The 17,825-nt window shown below is 33.2% G+C and overlaps 1 protein-coding gene across 1 annotated transcript in view; it reads right to left on the reverse strand.

The window, feature by feature from the left end:
- Window positions 1–12,464: 12,464 nt before the first annotated feature.
- Window positions 12,465–17,825, reverse strand: part of SMC3 (structural maintenance of chromosomes 3) — a 58,287-nt gene continuing 52,926 nt past the window's right edge. Inside the window, exons 24-29 of the mRNA XM_074233729.1 lie at window positions 17,533–17,780; window positions 17,220–17,432; window positions 16,500–16,691; window positions 16,131–16,308; window positions 15,261–15,367; window positions 12,465–14,272 (exon numbers count right to left, since the gene is read on the reverse strand). Of these exons, the coding sequence (XP_074089830.1) occupies window positions 14,201–14,272; window positions 15,261–15,367; window positions 16,131–16,308; window positions 16,500–16,691; window positions 17,220–17,432; window positions 17,533–17,780 (1,010 nt within the window). The 3' untranslated portion in view covers window positions 12,465–14,200. The remainder of the gene's footprint in view (window positions 14,273–15,260; window positions 15,368–16,130; window positions 16,309–16,499; window positions 16,692–17,219; window positions 17,433–17,532; window positions 17,781–17,825) is intronic.

A 17,825-nucleotide genomic window follows, 5' to 3' on the forward strand; every position in this document is an offset into this window, starting at 1 on the left:
CAGATGACATAAAAACTAGTAAATTGAAATAACTTTAAAGTACACATTTTAAAATTGGGAATTATGAGAAATATTTTGTAAACTTATTAACTAAAACAATAACTTGTTTATAAATAAAATTATTCTATTTTTCTAGTAGTATTGGCAAAATAAGAGAATTTTTTCTAGAGAATATGATGTACTATCAATAAATAAAATTAAGCTTTAAAAATTTCCTCTATGGAAAATCAAAAGGACTCCTTGCATTGTATATAAGATTATTTATGAATTGTAAAATGTGAAAGGTATCATTTGATGAAATGATGATGTCTTTAGTTATTGCTCCAATTGAAACAGTGCTTGGTAAGTCATATGCAATGCAGTTTCAAATGGTTTCTGCTTACAGATAATATGACAGAAAAAAGAATTCTCCATATTTTAAGATGTAAGAAAAAATTATGAAATATATATTGAATCTGACTATCTTTTAAAGCAGGAATTCTTTTTATGTATATATTTTATTTGTTTTGTAATTATATATATATATATATATATATATATATATACATACAATGTAGTTTCTACTTATTTTTTGGTAAGGTTTTGAATTTTACACATTTTCCCCCACCCTTCCTTCCCTCCCCCCCACCCCCCACAAAAGGCAGTCTGATAATTTTTACATTGTTTCCATGCTATACCTTGATCAAAATTGAATGTGTTGAGAGAAAAAACATAACTTGAGGAAAAAATAAAATATTAGAGATATCAAAATTATATAGTACATAAGACAACTTTGTTTTTTAATTGAAGGTAATAGTCTTTAGTCTTTGTTTAAACTCTACAGTTCTTTCTCTGGATATTCTCCATCACAGATATCCTAAAAATGTCCCTGATTATTGCACTGATGGAATGAGCAAATCCATTAGTTTGATCATCACCCCCATGTTGCTGTTATGGTATTGTTCTTCAGTAGTTTCAGGCTCTTCAGACTCTCTCAGACTTCATTTGGGGTTTTCCTGGCAAAGATATTGGAGCAGTTTGCCATTTTCTTCTCCAACTCATTTTACAGATAAAGAAATCATAACCAAAAGGATTAAATGACTTGCCCAGAGTCACACTGCTAGCATGTGTCTGAGGTCAGATTCAAACTCAGGAAGATGAGTCTTTCTGATTTCAAGTTTAGCACTCTATTCACTGCACCACCTAGCTGCTAGTATAATAATCTGCCAAAGAAGGAAATGAAATTGTGACTTATTCTTAGTATATCATTCAAGCTCCTTGTCAGGGGTATGCAGGTTTAATAACCAGCTCTCTGGGGGGTGGGGGTGGGGATTGTACACTGTATACTTGGAGGTTTAATTTGCATTATTTGCATTTTCCTCTATTACTTTCTAAAAAATAAATAAATCATGTGTGAGCATTGGGGTATAAATGTTCACACTGAAAATTAAATAATTAGGAACTGACTCCAGCATATCCCTACTCCTAGGTAATGTTGATTCCCTAGCCCAAGTGGAGAAATACCATGCATTTATTAATTCAGGAATTTTTGCAACAAACATTCAAACCCTTGAATGAAGAGTTTTAAGCTTGTCTCAGACACTTGTCTCAGTCACTTAACCTTGTTTCCTCCATTTCTTCATCTGTAAAATAAGCTGGAAAAAGAAATGGCAACCCATTCTAGCATCTTTGCCAAGATAACCCCAAACAGGGTAATGAAGAGTCAAACATGACTAAGAAATGATTGAACAGCAATAGAGAATAGATGAAATGCAACCCTGAAGCCTTGTATAAATAAACACAAGAGAGGGTTATTGGTTGAATGAATAATGAATGTTGAAGTCAAAATATCTATGGGTTTGAGACTCATACTGTTGCTTTTATACTTTCAAATATTTTATTGCTTTTGGAATATTTTTATATATTTATAAAAGTTTATGTAAAGTGTATGCTACTTGAAGGCAAGACTATGTTATATAGAATACATAGTATACTGAAAGTGCTCAAAAACTTTATATTAAACATCAGTAAAGAAAATTAGAAGGGGAAAAAAGCACATTTAAGAACAAATTAAAAACTTCTTCAAAATTGAATTTTTATATGAAATCCTAATTAGTTTAAGAGATAATGTAATGTTGGTGGAGCTGTGAATTCATCCAACTTTTCTCAGAGAAATTTGGAACTATGCCCAAGGGCAACAAAAATGTGCATACCCTTTGATCCAGCAATACCACTCCTGGGTCTATACCTTGAAGAAAAGATGAAAAAGGGTAAAAACATCACTTGTATAAAAATATTCATAGCAGCCCTGTTTGTGGTGGCAAAAAATTGGAAATAAAGTAAATGTCCTTCAATTGGGGAATGGCTTAGCAAACTGTGGTATACGTATGTCATGGAACACTATTGTTCTCTTAGAAACCAGGAGGGATGGGAATTCAGGGAAGCCTGGAGGGATTTGCATGAACTGATGCCGAGTGAGATGTACACCCTAACAGCAATATAGGGGTGATGATCAACATTGACGGACTTGCTCATTCCATCAGTGCAACAATCAGGGACAATTTGGGCCTGTCTGCAATGAAGAATACCATCTGTATCCAGAGAAAGAACTGTGGAGTTTGAACAAAGAGCAAGGACTATTAACTTTAATTTAGAAAAAAAAACTGATATCTTATTGTCTGATCTTACTATCTCTTATACTTTATGTTTCTTCCTTAAGGATATGATTTTTCTCTCATCACATTCAATTTGGACCAATGTATACCATGGAAACAATGTAAAGACAGGCAAATTGCCTTCTGTGGGGGGTGGGGGAGGGAAGTAAGATTAGAGGGAAAGTTGTAAAACTCAAATAAAATCTTTAAAAAAAAAGAGAGATAATGTAATGCCTCAAGGTCAGTATCTTCAAACTATTATTCTTTGATGCTAATAGAAAGTCTTTTTTTATAAAAACTCAAGTCTCCTCCCAAGTTATACTTGCCTCATGCAGTCTCTGGCAAATGGAAGAGATAATTGTTATAATGATAATTAAACAATTTTTACAGTGAAGTGGCAATCATGGGTACAAATGTGCATATCCTTTTTTCATGCATCACATACATTTTGTCATTTTAAAGTTCTCATAATACCAACAGATGAAAGTTTCAGAGCAAAGGAATCCATGGATAGTAAAGCTCTCGATAAACCATCCTTTTTTTCATGATAAAATTTTTTTGATATGGTGTTAATTAAAAATGCAAATTTATCTCCATATCTTGAACCTTCTGTGACCCATTTTAATGACCCAAGGGAGAACCAATGTTTGCGAATGAACAAGAATTAAAGATCTCAAGTATTACATGTTTATCTTACCCAAGGAATCATAGAAGAGCCCTGGGGAAAAAGTTAAATTATATCTTAAATCATTTATTTACATTAGTCATGCCACTTTCTTCCTTTATAGACTCTTCCAACTTTCAGAAAAAAAAGTCCTCTCTGGAATATATCATAGAAGACAATGTGGTGCAGTAGAAAAAGGATTAAAGCTGTAGTCTCAACTTTAGTTCTAATCCTGAATTTCTTACTTAACTTCCCATGTTTCATTAAGTAAGTCACTGACCTTCCAAGTCCAAGTTTTCTCATTTGTTAAAGGAGGTAGTTGAACTAGATGCCTTTTTTGAACTCTAGTCATCTGATAAATGTGGATTACATGGAAAAATAAAAAGCAATTATTAAACCTTCTTTCAGAGTACATAATGCCTATTGTATAAATCAATCTAAGTATGGCCATCTCTTAAAATTCTGAAGCAAATATATTTTCAAAAGTATCTGAGTCCAACTAAGCTTAAGTTCAGAATTGTAGGAAAAATTATCAATGAATTTGCCTTCATAGCACCTGGATTCAATCTTGACTTCTTACGATCTGTGTATCCTGGGCTAATTATTTCAGTGCTATGGGATTTATTTCCTCATAATAGAACCCAGAGGCTGGACTATTTGGTCCCTTCCAGGACTTACATATTCTGAAAGTCTCTATAACTCTCTCTTTCTCCACCCCCCCCCCTGTCTCTGTGTTGTCTTTCTCCTCTTTTCTCTCAGGAATTGACCTCAGGGAGGATACCTGTCTTTTTTTGGAGGGGGGGTAATCCCACATAGTAAGCAATTAATATTTATTGATTGGATTGCATTCGGAAAATAATAGTGTTTTCAATAACTCTCAAAATGCACATTTTTCCTCCATATCAGAGGAAAACTATGACCTACTAGTTGTCTTCTTCCTTTCAAAACCTGTGACTCATTTTATTAATCCCAGGAAGAATTAATGAATATGAAGATAAAGGAAAATTATTTTCATGCATTTTGACACACAATAAACAAGTATTACATGCTTATCTAAAACAAAACTCATCTTTGTAAAACCACATCTCATCTAGTGATGTGATATGGCTGAATCAGAGTAGCCCTATTTCCAAAGATTAAAGTTATGGTAACCCAAAAAGGCAATGGACACACTCATGGTATCTTTTTTCTTTCACATTTTCCACCTTCATGGACTTTAGCCCAACTGACCTACCTACTCTCCCTCACACACTAAATTCAATTTTCCATTTCTAACTTTTACATAGATTATACCCCATGACTGGAATGCTCTCCACTTGGCTACATCTTTTATGCATTTGTATAAGCAGTTAGGTAGTGCACAAAGAAGACCTGAGTTCAAATTGGATCTCAAATGCTAGCTGTATGACCCTGTGTGCTTCATTTAACTTGTTTTCCTCCATTTTCTCATCTGCAAAATGGGGATAACGATAGTACTTTTCTTCCAGGGTTGTTTCAAGAATCATCGTATTTCATAGTCTACTAAAACTTAGTTACCAACCATTGCTCTTGCATGCTACATGTCAAATGTCTCAGTTTTCTTTTTGTTTTTTAGTCATTTCTGATCGAAAATTCAGTCATGTCGACCCTCCAAATAGTCAGTATCTTTCCAAAAATATGACACCACAAAATTGAAAACCAAGTGGTATGGCCAAAGCCAAGTATAGCAGGACTATCACTTCAATATTCCAGGACACTAATCTTCTGTTAATACAGCCTCAGATCTCATTAGCTTTCTAGGGTGTCATAACACCCTGCTCACTCAAACTGAGTTTGCAGCCCACAAACACTGACAGACCTTTTTCAAACTACAGTCTAGCCATTCCTCCCAACCTTGTATTTAGGAAACTTATTTCTATTCTTATGTATCTTCTTATTAATAAATGTTTGAATAATTGCCAATTCACTATATATACTAGCCTATTGCTGCGATTATCTTATATCAACTGGTGGCAATGTGAGAGCCAGCTCTAGAATCAGGAAGATCTGTGTTCAAATGTGACTGTTAGATATAAATACTACATTACCATTATTTGCAAAGCACTTTACAAATATATATATATATATATATATATATAACACACTATATAAAGTTAGCCATATTATTAACATTCCTAATAACAGTAATACTCCATCCTACTCTGAATTTACTTCATATTTAACTTGTATGCCTTTTATTACTTATATGTTGTTTCCCCTAGTAAAAATAGGAACTATTTCTTTGTGCATGAAATACCAAGAACAATGCCTAAAACATAAGAACCTAATAAATAAATGATCACTGATTGATTAAACAATGATGAGTGTGCATAGGTTATATTATAAAGGAAAAATCACAAAGGAAAAATAATAAATAAGCAAAATTTCTCACCAAGCTCTATAGCATTTGCCCAGGTTTTCTGTCAGAGCCAGTTTCTAAAATCCTAGTTATCTTATAACAGTTGCTTGCCTGTTAGTATGGATGAACATCACTCACATTCAAATAGATTCACAAGTTTCTGGCTCCTCAATTTAAAAAAAAGTCATTTTCTGTAGATTTGATCTTTTCAAGGAAATTGTTACAAGACCACATGCATGTTACACTACATGGGATGACATGTGAAGATATGGAACCACGGTGTCATTTCATGTCATTGTGTGTTATGGTACATATCATGTTATGGTGGTGTGCCATGATGACATGGCAAGGTATTTGACAGTCTACCTGAATAGATAAAATATAGGTGAATGGTGGAAGAGGTCAGGCTATTCAAAAAAGTACTAGACATGAAATAACACATTAACATATGGACAGTGACATTACACTGAAATATGACATATGACATGGCATATTTATTGTGATGGCATGGTATCAAGTACAGCAACATAAAAATCAGTGATTTCATTAAAGGGATCATCTTGGTATGGAAATACCCACCACCATCATACACTGCAACCAATCTTGCTTACTAAGACTTAGTAGTAGGGAGATGTCTGAGGCACAAAAAAATTAAGCAAAATTACCAAAGTCATACAGATATTAAATAATAGAGCTTGAATTGAGATCCAATCCTCAGATGTCAAATTCATTTCTAAGACACTGGCCTTGGCCTCATGGAGCTGACTTTCTAGTAAGCGGATGATGCTAACACAAAACACTATGGTAAACAATATTATCTAAATGATTCTAGAGAGGTTAAAACTATATGCTTTGTGGGATCTTGCCTGTAATACAGGTTATCTTCCTAGAGCAGAAGACATTGGAGAAGGGTTTTGAAGGAGAGAAAGAATTTAACAAGCAAAGGTGGTAAGAGAGGAAATAATAAATGTGATGTTTAAGGAAGATTATATAAGTTGTTCCATGAAAGATGATTCGGGATAAAAATCACTGGTCACATTAGTAAGAAGTTACAGATTTCCAGTCATGGGTCTTCAGACCCGATGAAGGACTGAAGTGTAAATGATAGAGGTAGAGAGATGGACAAATTTGAGGAACATGATGGTGGAAGACTCCGTGGGATTTAATAACTGGCTAGAAATATAAGGTAAGGGAAAGGAAAGATAAATAGAACCTGAGATTAAGCCCTTTATCTCTAATAAAGAAATGGATGCTTAAAAATCAGATCAAAAAGCTTTGTTTCTAAAGGCTGAGATAATGTTGTGTTTCACATTTATTAAAGTTTACAACATATTTTAGTTTCTCTTTTGATCTCTTAATAATCCTGAGGTAAGATTCTAGAAAAATGACAATAATATTAGAATCTTACCTCAGGGCCACACAGCCAACATCTGAGGTAGGATTAGAACCCAGCTATCCCTAATTTTTTTTTTTAGGTTTGTGCAAGGCAAATGGGGTTAAGTGGCTTGCCCAAGGCCACACAGCTAGATAATTATTAAGTGTCTGAGACCGGATTTGAACCCAGGTACTCCTGACTCCAGGGCCAGTGCTTTATCCACTGTGCCACCCACCTAGCCGCCCCTATCCCTAATTTCAAGTTGTGTGCTCAGGCTATGATGCAAGAGCAAAATGCTCCAAATATGCTCTGATCATCTCCCCTCCTTTAGGTCCCATGCTTCTTCTATTCATGACCAAATCTAATAGCTGCATCTTCATCCTCAGTTCTTGCCAAAGCATTTGACACAGCTGATCATCTTTTCTTATTCAATACTCTTTACTCCCTGGGCTTTTGTTAACATGGTTCTTCTACTTCCATATTGTCCTACAGCTCCTCTTAATATGCCTTAGTTATGGGTCTCCTTCAGACCTACATCCTGGACTAGTTTTTCAGCAACTTCATGCAGTCCTATTAATTCAATTATCACTCTTGTGTGGAATATACCCAAATCTCTGTCCTCTTCCCTCAATTTGTAATTATAAACTATCTGGAGGACAACTTCATCTAGATGTCTCATGAATACCTTAAAATGAAGGTTTCTTCCCTCCAACCAACCCACCTTTCCTATACTCCACTCGCCCCCCCCCCAAAAAACCTGCTCATTTCCCAAATTTTCTACTCTGCCGCTTGGAGTTTGCTCTTTCCCCTTGATCCAGTTGGAAATTCCTGTTGTTTTACATTTGCCGTAAGTCTACAATCTTTCCTTTTCTGCTTACCCTGAACATTCTAGTTCAGGCCTGTGTGTCTTTAGTTTGTTCATATATTTGGCTATGAAAAGATTCTTCATTCTAAAACTCTCTTCCCCCTTCACATGAAGTAATCTATTATTTTTTATAAAAAGTTCTAATCAAAGAATTTTCCTGCCCCCAAATCTCCAGACTCCAAAATTGCTATTTGGAGTCAAGAGGACCCATCATTTCCCACCTGAATGCTCTCCTGGACTTCACAACCTCCAAAAACTCATCTTGCAATATAAAATCACCTTACTTCCTCCTCATATGATTTCCCAACTTCACTACAGGGCTTTTTCATGCTTCCAAGCATGCATCCTTTCCCCAACCCCTTTTCAACTTTTTTTATATGATGCCTTCCTCCTTTAGATCATGAGCACCTCAAGGGAAGTGGTCATTTTATGCTTTTCTTATATATCCAGTGCTTAGCGTGTCTGGCAAACATTAAGATTAAATTTGTATCTCAATTCTGCTGATTACTTTTGCAACCAAGGCAAAATAGTCTTTATGTAATGGTTGTTTCATAAATAAAATGAGGGCATTAGTTTAGAGATGGCCTTTAGGGTCCTTTTCCAGATGACTGTAATTACAAATTATCTGGTAGACTTCTTTACCTTGATGACTCATTCCCCCTTACCCCACCAATTCATATTTAAGAGCCTTTAACACTATGACAAGGACATCAGTTTCTTAAAAACATTGGAGAAAGGAGAATTCAACTAGAGAAGTTGAAATCCTCAAGCTTAATCCTTAAGATCAAGCTGTCTGGACCTCGCACATTTGTTAAATGGAATCCACATAAGGTATTAAAACCAGAGTGGACAGTGAGCTGCACAGAATCCTTAAAAGACAATTTTTCAAATGCTTTCCTTGGAAAGGGCATGTACCCTTCAAAGTGATGACTGAAGAGAATAAATTTATCCCTGATCTCTTTGCAAATTTGATCTCTTCTCTGCCCTAATAGTCCTATGTAGTTTCTGGCTGTCACAAGGACTCTTACACCCAGGAAACTCTCTGTCACTAGGAAGGCTAGACTGGGTGCCATATGGTAGTAGATTTATGGAACGACATTGGCATCATCTCTGAAGATGACTGGCAGCCAGAAGTCATTGAATCTTCCTAGGACATTTTAAAGAAGACAAACTGATGAAAGAAGAGTGCACCCAAAATAAGTGAAGGTAAGGATTGGAGAGTGGATACAGGAAAAGAAAACAGGTAGTGCTGACATGTACCTGAACCATTTCCTTTTCTGTTTTCCAGCTAGAGACTTAGGGACAAGATGCTAAAGTTTCAAAGCTGTCCGATTTTCCAGTTGATTAAATTTGGAGATTGGAGGCAGCTGGTTTGGTGAAAAAGAACATTAGACTGAAATCATGAGACCAAGAATCTAATGACTTTCTGCAAATAACTGGCTGCAGGACATGAGCAAATTACTACTCTCAGAGCTTTATTCTTCATCCTTGCAAAGAATGAAGAATTTTTGGATTAGATGATCTCCAAGTATCTTTCTATGTTTAAAAACTATCAAACTAAATAACTCTAAATTTACAATCTTGATAGATGGAGAGAAAGCTAAGTCTAATTCAAATCTGGTTTCAAATATTTACCAACTGTGTGATCCTAGACAAGTCATTTAACCTGTTTATCTTAGTTTTTTCATCCATAAAATGATAATAACAACAATACTTACCTACCAGGGTTGTTGTGAAGATAAAATTAGACATTTGCAAACCTTAAAGCACTACATAAATGCCAGCTATATTAATTAAATCTAATATAGAAAATGGAATGCCAGATTTGATTTCAAACTGTTTTCAAAAATTAAAAAAAGCTAACCTTTCAAACTCTGCTAGGAATAGAGTCTTGAAATATAGACCTGGGAGGAATAAAGCTGAGAAAGCTGTAGAGCAATATCCCTAATGAAAAGACAAAAAAAGTATAGTATGAGACTATAATATACTGAAAAGTTTACACATTATGACTATGTTGGGTTTACACTAGAAATGCAGAATTAGTTAAACATAAGGAAAACTATAAACAATATTAATAGGAAAAAATTTTAAATGATTATCAATAGATACTGAAAAAACTTTAGACAAAAATTCAACACCTATTTGTTTAAAATACTAGGATGCAGAGGAACAATGGTACCTTTATTTAACAAATATATTAAGTAATATCTTCCTAAAACCAAAGAGCCAACCTTTTATTAAATGGAGAAAGGCTAGAGACCTTTCCAGTTGGATCAAGGGTAAAGCAAGGGTGCACATTTTTACCTATTTAAGGTGATTGTGCACTATTTAACATAGTGCTGGAAAGTCTGCTGAGACCAAAAAAAGAAATTTGAGAGAATATGCAGACAAAAAAAAAATGTCAGCAAAGAGTCTACAACAAAAGAACAAAACTATTGCTTCTTATTGATATGATGGTCTATCCAGATAATCCAAAGAGTCAACCAATGTTTCAGAGTCTCAACTATCTTTTTGGATTCCTTTCATCTGGCATATTAGCTTCATTTCATCCTGAAATTTGGTAGGTGTTAACTTTTGCTTTATCAAAGCTAACAATTAACATGTTAAAGAGAAGGTCAAGGATAGCTCCATGAGATTTCTTCACCATCTATCTCTAGGAGTGACACCGAACAATTAATGATCATTCTTTGAATCCAAAATCTATTTTACTATACTATCATTTAGCATGTCTGTTTTTGTTTTCAAGAATAGCAAGACATGTTTTGAAATGGTTTAATAAAATGTAAGTAAATTTTACCTATAACATTATTCTAATCTAGTCTAGCAATATCAAAAAAAGAAAATAGGATTAGAAAGGCATGATCAGTCTTGAAGCCCTTAATCATCCCTTTTGCAATATTTTAGAATTTTGCCAAAAATTCAATGTCTCCTATTCTTCTAATCTTTCAAAGATCAGCAACAAGCTCAGCAATCCAACTCACCACTTCTCCTACACACTATATCAAAGACCTGTATTTCAATGTTTCTTGCAAAACTTAAGTCTTTAAAGCTAAGGGGCAGGGTGATGACTAGCCCTTGGTCAGAGATCAATTAAGTCTCAGAGAAGGAATCAGAACTTAAGAAAAACCTGGGAGCAGCTAGGTCGTGCAGTGGATAGAGCACCAGTCCTGGAGTCAGAAGGGCCTGAGTTCAAATCCGACTTCAGACACTTAATAATTGCCTAGCTGTGTGACTTTGGGCAAGTCACTTAGCCCCACTGCCTTAAATTAAAAAAAAAAATTTAAAAGCCTGATTTTAAAAGTTAAGTGCTAAGCATAATGTGCATAAACATCTTAAATAGGTGAAAATGTACAGCCTTGCTTTATCCTTGATCTAACTGGAAAGGTCTCTCTTCATTTCATAAAATGTTGGCTCTTAATTTTAGGTAGACATTATTATCTAATTGTTCCCAGGCATCCTGATGTCTTAAACAGATAGGTATTTTTGTCAAGTTTTTACAACATCAATTAATAATCACCTGAGCCAGGTAATATAAATTCAGCAAAAGCAGCTGCATGCTCTTATTATCACTTTATTTTGCTTGGGTATTCATTTTCTAGTAACCTTTTTTGTTCTATCCTTCCCAGGCCAAATTTTACCAAATGCATAATTCACTCTAGGTAAACAGATTAATGGCAGGTGAGTTAAAAGAGTTAATTTAACAATGTATTTTTTCTGAGCATATATGTTATGAGTTGACAAATGGTTTACAAAAATAAACCTCCTTGAAACAAAGAAGTCCAAGTGGATCTCTCAATACTAATTTTACATTTAAATAGGACTTAATAGAAAAGCTCTTGTGTATAAACATAAGTATATTGGCCGTTATAATATATCATGGAAAATGAGCAAATCTAAGATTAGGAATTTGTTCAAATATCTGTCCATTAACTAAAAGCTTACAATATTAATGTAAGATGACAGAAAGCCAAAATTTTCTATTACTTATTAACAACTTTTAAACTTCATTAGTGTATTATATTTCTCTTGCACATTAAAATATTTGTGAAGAGTTCAAAGACAAAGGGAAAGGGTTCACATGTACAAAATATTTATAAAAGTATATTTTTGTTTTTAGTAAAGACCTTAAAAAATAGAAGACTTTAAACATCAATAAAGGAATAGCTCTACAAATTATGGTTCAGGAATGTAATTGAGAATTACTTCACACTAAAGAAATCACAAATGGAAACTTGCAAAGATATGTATGAACTGATATAGAATGAAATGAGCAGAACCAGTTAACTAATTGATAGTGACTTCAACACTGTAAAAAAAAATTTTTTGGAAAACTTAAGAATTTTGATCAATGAAATGATTAACCACATTACTTACAGAGTACTGAACAATATTTCTAACAGAAATTAGGTGAGCTTGAGATGCAGAATAAAATTTAGACATATCCAATGTGCAGATTTAGTCATAAGAGTGCTTTTTATTTTTAAAATTTATTTATTTTGGATTTTACAATTTTTCCCCTAATCTCGCTTCCCTCCCCCCACCCCCCACAGAAGGCAGTCTGTTAGTCTGTACATTGTTTTCATACCTTGATCTAAATTGAATGCAATGAGAGAGAAATCATATCCTTAAGGAAGAAAAATAAAGTGTTAAGAGATAACAAAATTACATAATAACGGGTTTTTTTTTAAATTAAAGGTAACAAATCTTTGGTCTTTATTCAAACTCCACAATTCTTTCTCTAGATACAAATGGTATTCTCCATTGCAGATACCCCAAAATTGTACCTGATTGTTAGTGCTTTTTAATTTTATATCTGTGAGTAATGGGGTGGGAGAGGGACAGGAGTAATAGTGAGATAAGAAGGAAAAAAGTGGCTCATTGAATGATTTTTTAAAAAAAAACAGATGACCTTTGAAGAGGGATAAATAAGGTTAATTTAGAAACTAATACATTGAATAATATATACTTCTTTAAAAAAGGAAGCTATTTGTAAGATTATTGATGTTAAATACAATCTTTTTTTCTATTCTTTGTATAATGAAGACTTTGTACTAACTGGTGTCTGTCAACAAAAAAATAAAAATAGTAAGGCATTTTTAAAAGAATCTCATTTTATCCTCATGACAACCCTCTATAGTAAATAGGACAAATTTTTTTTTATCCCCATATAATACAAAAGGAAATCACTTTTATGGTACATGAGATTCACTTACTTGTCCAAGATCACAAAGACAATTTCTTTAACAGACTCAGGATCATAATCCTAGTCTCTTGATTCTCTAATGTTAGTAATATCCCTTAATGATCAATGAAGAAAGAAAAGGCTGAGTAACTTAAGGAACAATTCTTTTTTTTTTTGGGGGGGGGGGGTTGCAAGGCAATGGATTTCCCCAAGGTCACAGAGCTACCAAGTATCAAGTATCTGAGGTCACATTTGAATTCAGGTCCTCCTGACTCCAGGTGCCCCATTCACTGTGCCACCTAGCTGCCTCATTAAGGAACAATTTTTAATAAATTTACTGATATAGACTGGGGTGGGAGGGATGGGGCAGGCAGGATCACAGTCCAATTTCTTATGTTCACTATTATTTATTACGCTTATTAAGATTTGTTTAAAGAAAAATTTCTCCTAAAATACAATTAAGTCCTTGGAATAAACTAAATCCTACCATACTGAAGTTTATAAAGGCCCAAAAAACATTGGTTAAATGAAGAGACTATTAAACTCATCCACTTCAGAGATAATATTCCTTTCAATAAAGTCAAACTCCATTTTAAATGTTTACCCTACACTGGAATAGAGCAAAATTAAGAGATGCTACTTTTAAAAGAAAAATATCAAGTTAACTACTCAATTGTAAATGAAAACACACACACCTCTAAGTTACAGCCATAAAAGCAATCATTTAATTGAAGCTATATATTTTTTTTAAAAGGATGAGGCAGTACAATTGATAAAATTACAATTAGAGAAAGCTATCAAGCATGTCTCAAAAAGATTTAAAACAGCAAAGGGACACTTTACAAAAAGATTGGAGAGGAAGAGTTCTTAACTACAAGTATAAAGATACATAAAACAAGGTATTTTATAAAAGAATACAGCAACAGAAACATAAAATGAATACACAAGGTCATCCAAAACAAATAATCCTTGGACCTTCTTAGTTAAAATATAAGCTCAAAAACTATTTTAACATTGACCAAATATTTAGTTTGAAATTTACAATTCCTCAGTTGAGGTTTCATACTATACACATCTTCCAAACAAGCTGCCAATAGTTTCCAATTAGCCATGAGTAGTATCATCTTCCACAAAGTCTTTGGCCATTTCTGCCGTAATCACATCAATATGACTAACCTGTGGAAACAATGTACATTAAAGCATAATCACATGCTATATTAAGCAATTGCAATATTTCCAAACACAATTATAATATCTTATATACATGAATGCATGTAAAGTTTAGATAAGCTCTGATAAGACAGAAATTTTTAGTGGAAATTGACATTAACCAATTATTTAGAATATCTGCATTAAGTTTTTAAATACAAGTATCTGCCTTATATAGTGATGAGAAAAATTTTAATAAAAAAATTTGTGTCAATGCTTTTTCCTGACCTTATGAATCATCTCCCATATAACTCTAAATATCTCAAACTTATTACTCATCAGAGAATTCTAAGAGTGGTGATCTGGTCCAATATCCTTTGGTTTGTTTTATATATGTGTAAAATTTAACATTTAATAACAACAAATAATATTTTGTATATATTTATATATAAAATAAATACACACATATATAAAATCTACATTAACATATTAATGAAGATTTTACATAACCCCACATATAGTATAAAGTATGTATCTAAATATAAATCATGTGCATGTTTATGATTGGTATAAAAAGATAGTAAATTCCTTAAGGACAGAGGTGCAAGCCATTTTTGGTTTTTGTATTCCTGGTGCCCATCATCTAATAGGTGTGTAATTAAATATTCATTGATTTTAATTCAATTTGAGAGTAAATAAGAAGTCAGAGGTGAGAAAAAAGGAAAGTTAAAAAAGAAGCTTAATGGAATGGAAAATTTTCCTAACCCCATTAGTATAAAAACAATGTCTAGTATATAACAGATAATAATTAACTGTTGAATATGGATAGATGCCACAGAAACTGACAAACTTCTAAAGAGATGCCTCAAAGAAAAAGCTTACTAACATCACATATCATTATTTGAGCATTAACTGATTATTTTCTTTCATGACTTAAATACAAAAAAAAAAACAGAAAACAAGACAAATTATTAAGGAGTAAAAACCTGTATTTCATGAAGGGAGCAGAAATTACCTTATTTCTGAACTTTACACCATAGAACTTGTCAGCTGATTCTAGTAGTTCAGGTCTAAATGTAGTTGTAATAAACTGAGCATGTACAGCAAGTTCCATAATCATATCTGCAAAATTAAATGTTATTTACAGAAAACTCATTTCATTATAAATGAGATTTTAACAGAATAGTCATATCCCAAATGCACAACCACTAAAAATATATATATGCATAACTATTTATTGATCCTGCAAAGATAACTGATGACTACTTCTTCAAAAGAATCATTTTCCAAGAAAAAATCTTTTGATTATGTTATGTTTAGTTCATTTTTTAACATTAAGAAATACATTTCTATCAGTATAAAGTTAATTCAAGCACTATCACTTTCACAAACATGCACCTCAGACAATGATTTTTTTCTCAAAATATTATTTGATATTTTAAACTTTAAAAGAGCTATAATTCTTGAAAGATGGAGATTACATATTTTCATTTTGTGCATTATACATATGTAATTTATTACAACATTAAAATTTGTTTTTATTATATATCATAAACAACACTGATATACAAAATCCTCTTTCATTACATGGCTTATTCATGTACAGAGAGGTACAACTGAGCTTTAACATAAAAGGCTTTTGTACGGAAATTAAGATGGGTTTATTATTTTACTTAGATCAGACTCTGGAGTTCTATTTCTAGCTCACTGCATTCAACTACATAAAAGCAGGCTGCCATACTGGTATGAAAAGCATTACTTATCATTAAAAAGTACTATAAAAGAATTATAATGCTAATTCTGCAGAGGAACTATATTTCATTATTATATTTCATCAGATTCTACTAGAAATGAAAAAAAAAAAAGCAAAAATTACAAGGTTTACCTGATACAGCCTTTCTGTGTTGAGCATCCAAAGCTTGGTCAATCTCATCAAACAAGTAAAAAGGAGCTGGGTCACATTTCTGAATTGCAAAAATTAGTGCAAGAGCCACCAAAGATTTCTGTCCACCTGAAAGCTGTTGCATTTCCCGCATTTCACCTTGTTTTCCTGTAAATGATACCTATGAAAATATTAAATGATGAGTCTTTATCTTATAGCTGTTAAACTAAAAATAACTGCTGAGTGCCTTCAAAAAATTCTAAAATATTTATCTCTAAAATGATTAATTTAACAATCTCAGATACTACCAAAATTTAACAATGTAAATTTTCAATCACACACTTGAGAAAATTGAACTTAAAAATATCTTACCCTTATTCCTACTCCAGTGAATTGGTCAACTGATGGGACACTGCTTTGTGAACCAGAACCTCTCTCACTTTCAGTACTTCCTTCTCCTTCATCTTGAGACTGACTACCTTCCACATCACCTTTCTTCATGACCAAGGTAGCTTTGCCACCAGGTACCAATTTCTGAAACACTTCACTGAAGTTCTTTGAAACCTTGGATAAAAAAAACAAAAATATCTTTTAAATTCGTTTGTATAGGGGCAGCTAGGTGGCACAGTGGATAGAGCACCAGCCCTGGAGTCAGGAGTACCTGAGTTCAAATTGGGCCTCAGATGCTTAATTGCCTAGCTGTGTGGCCTTGGGCAAGCCACTTAACCCCATTGCCTTGTAAAAACTAAAAACTAAAAAAAATAAAAATTCGCTTGTATAAATTGTTTTAAAGTGTAAAGTAAAATCAAGAGACATAATCAAAAGTTATTCTAGTATTAGGTGGACCTTCCCTTGCACTGAATCATGACAAATTAGGATGGATATTATCATGAATGATGACAACTAATAGTAACATTCACATAAATATGGAAACAAAATAGTGATGAAGGTGTAGGTGGTACTGTTCTTTTAAAAGATAAAGAAATTTTATTATATATGAACACATTTCATCTCAAATCTGTAGCTTGGGAAAGAAAGCATGACAACAAAAGCAAAAAGCATAAAATGGGGCCCAACATGATTAAACCATACCTGTTTGAAAGTTAACTGAATAGCTTCATATTTCCGGAGTTCAAGAACATTCATCAGCTCCATGATTGATTTGTAGCCCCTATCCAGCTCTTCCTGTCTCTTAATTAATTTCTCTTTCTGCTCAGAAAAATTTACAAATTGATCTAAAGCTTTTTTATTGACATGACTATATTTCTTTAGTTCTGTGTTGCACTGTTCAAGTTTGCGAAACAGCTACAAGAGAAAAAAATAAGTAAAATTATAATTCAGTTCTAAAAAACAATTTGACATTATAAAGGAAAATCCACTATTAGGTTTCCAACTGAAAATTAACCTGTTTGAGGCTTAAAGTTTGGTATTTTTCAAATGCCTCCTGGGGAAGTGAACCAAGTTCTCGGATTTTCTTCATACACTCTTCTTTTTTCTTGAGAAGCATGCCTTGCCGGTTTGTCATCTTTTCAAGCTCTTTTGTATCATGATTTATAGCATCCATATGCTCTTTTTCCATAGTTTTCCAGCGCTCCATGCTCTTCTGAAGATCTTTAATTGCAACCTCTGTTTTGTCAATGGAATTGTCCAGATCTAAGTAAAAGTATAGGGGGGGAAAAATCAGAATTTGGTATACAG

Source organism: Macrotis lagotis, chromosome 4, assembly GCF_037893015.1.
Source record: "Macrotis lagotis isolate mMagLag1 chromosome 4, bilby.v1.9.chrom.fasta, whole genome shotgun sequence".
NCBI lineage: Eukaryota > Metazoa > Chordata > Mammalia > Peramelemorphia > Peramelidae > Macrotis > Macrotis lagotis.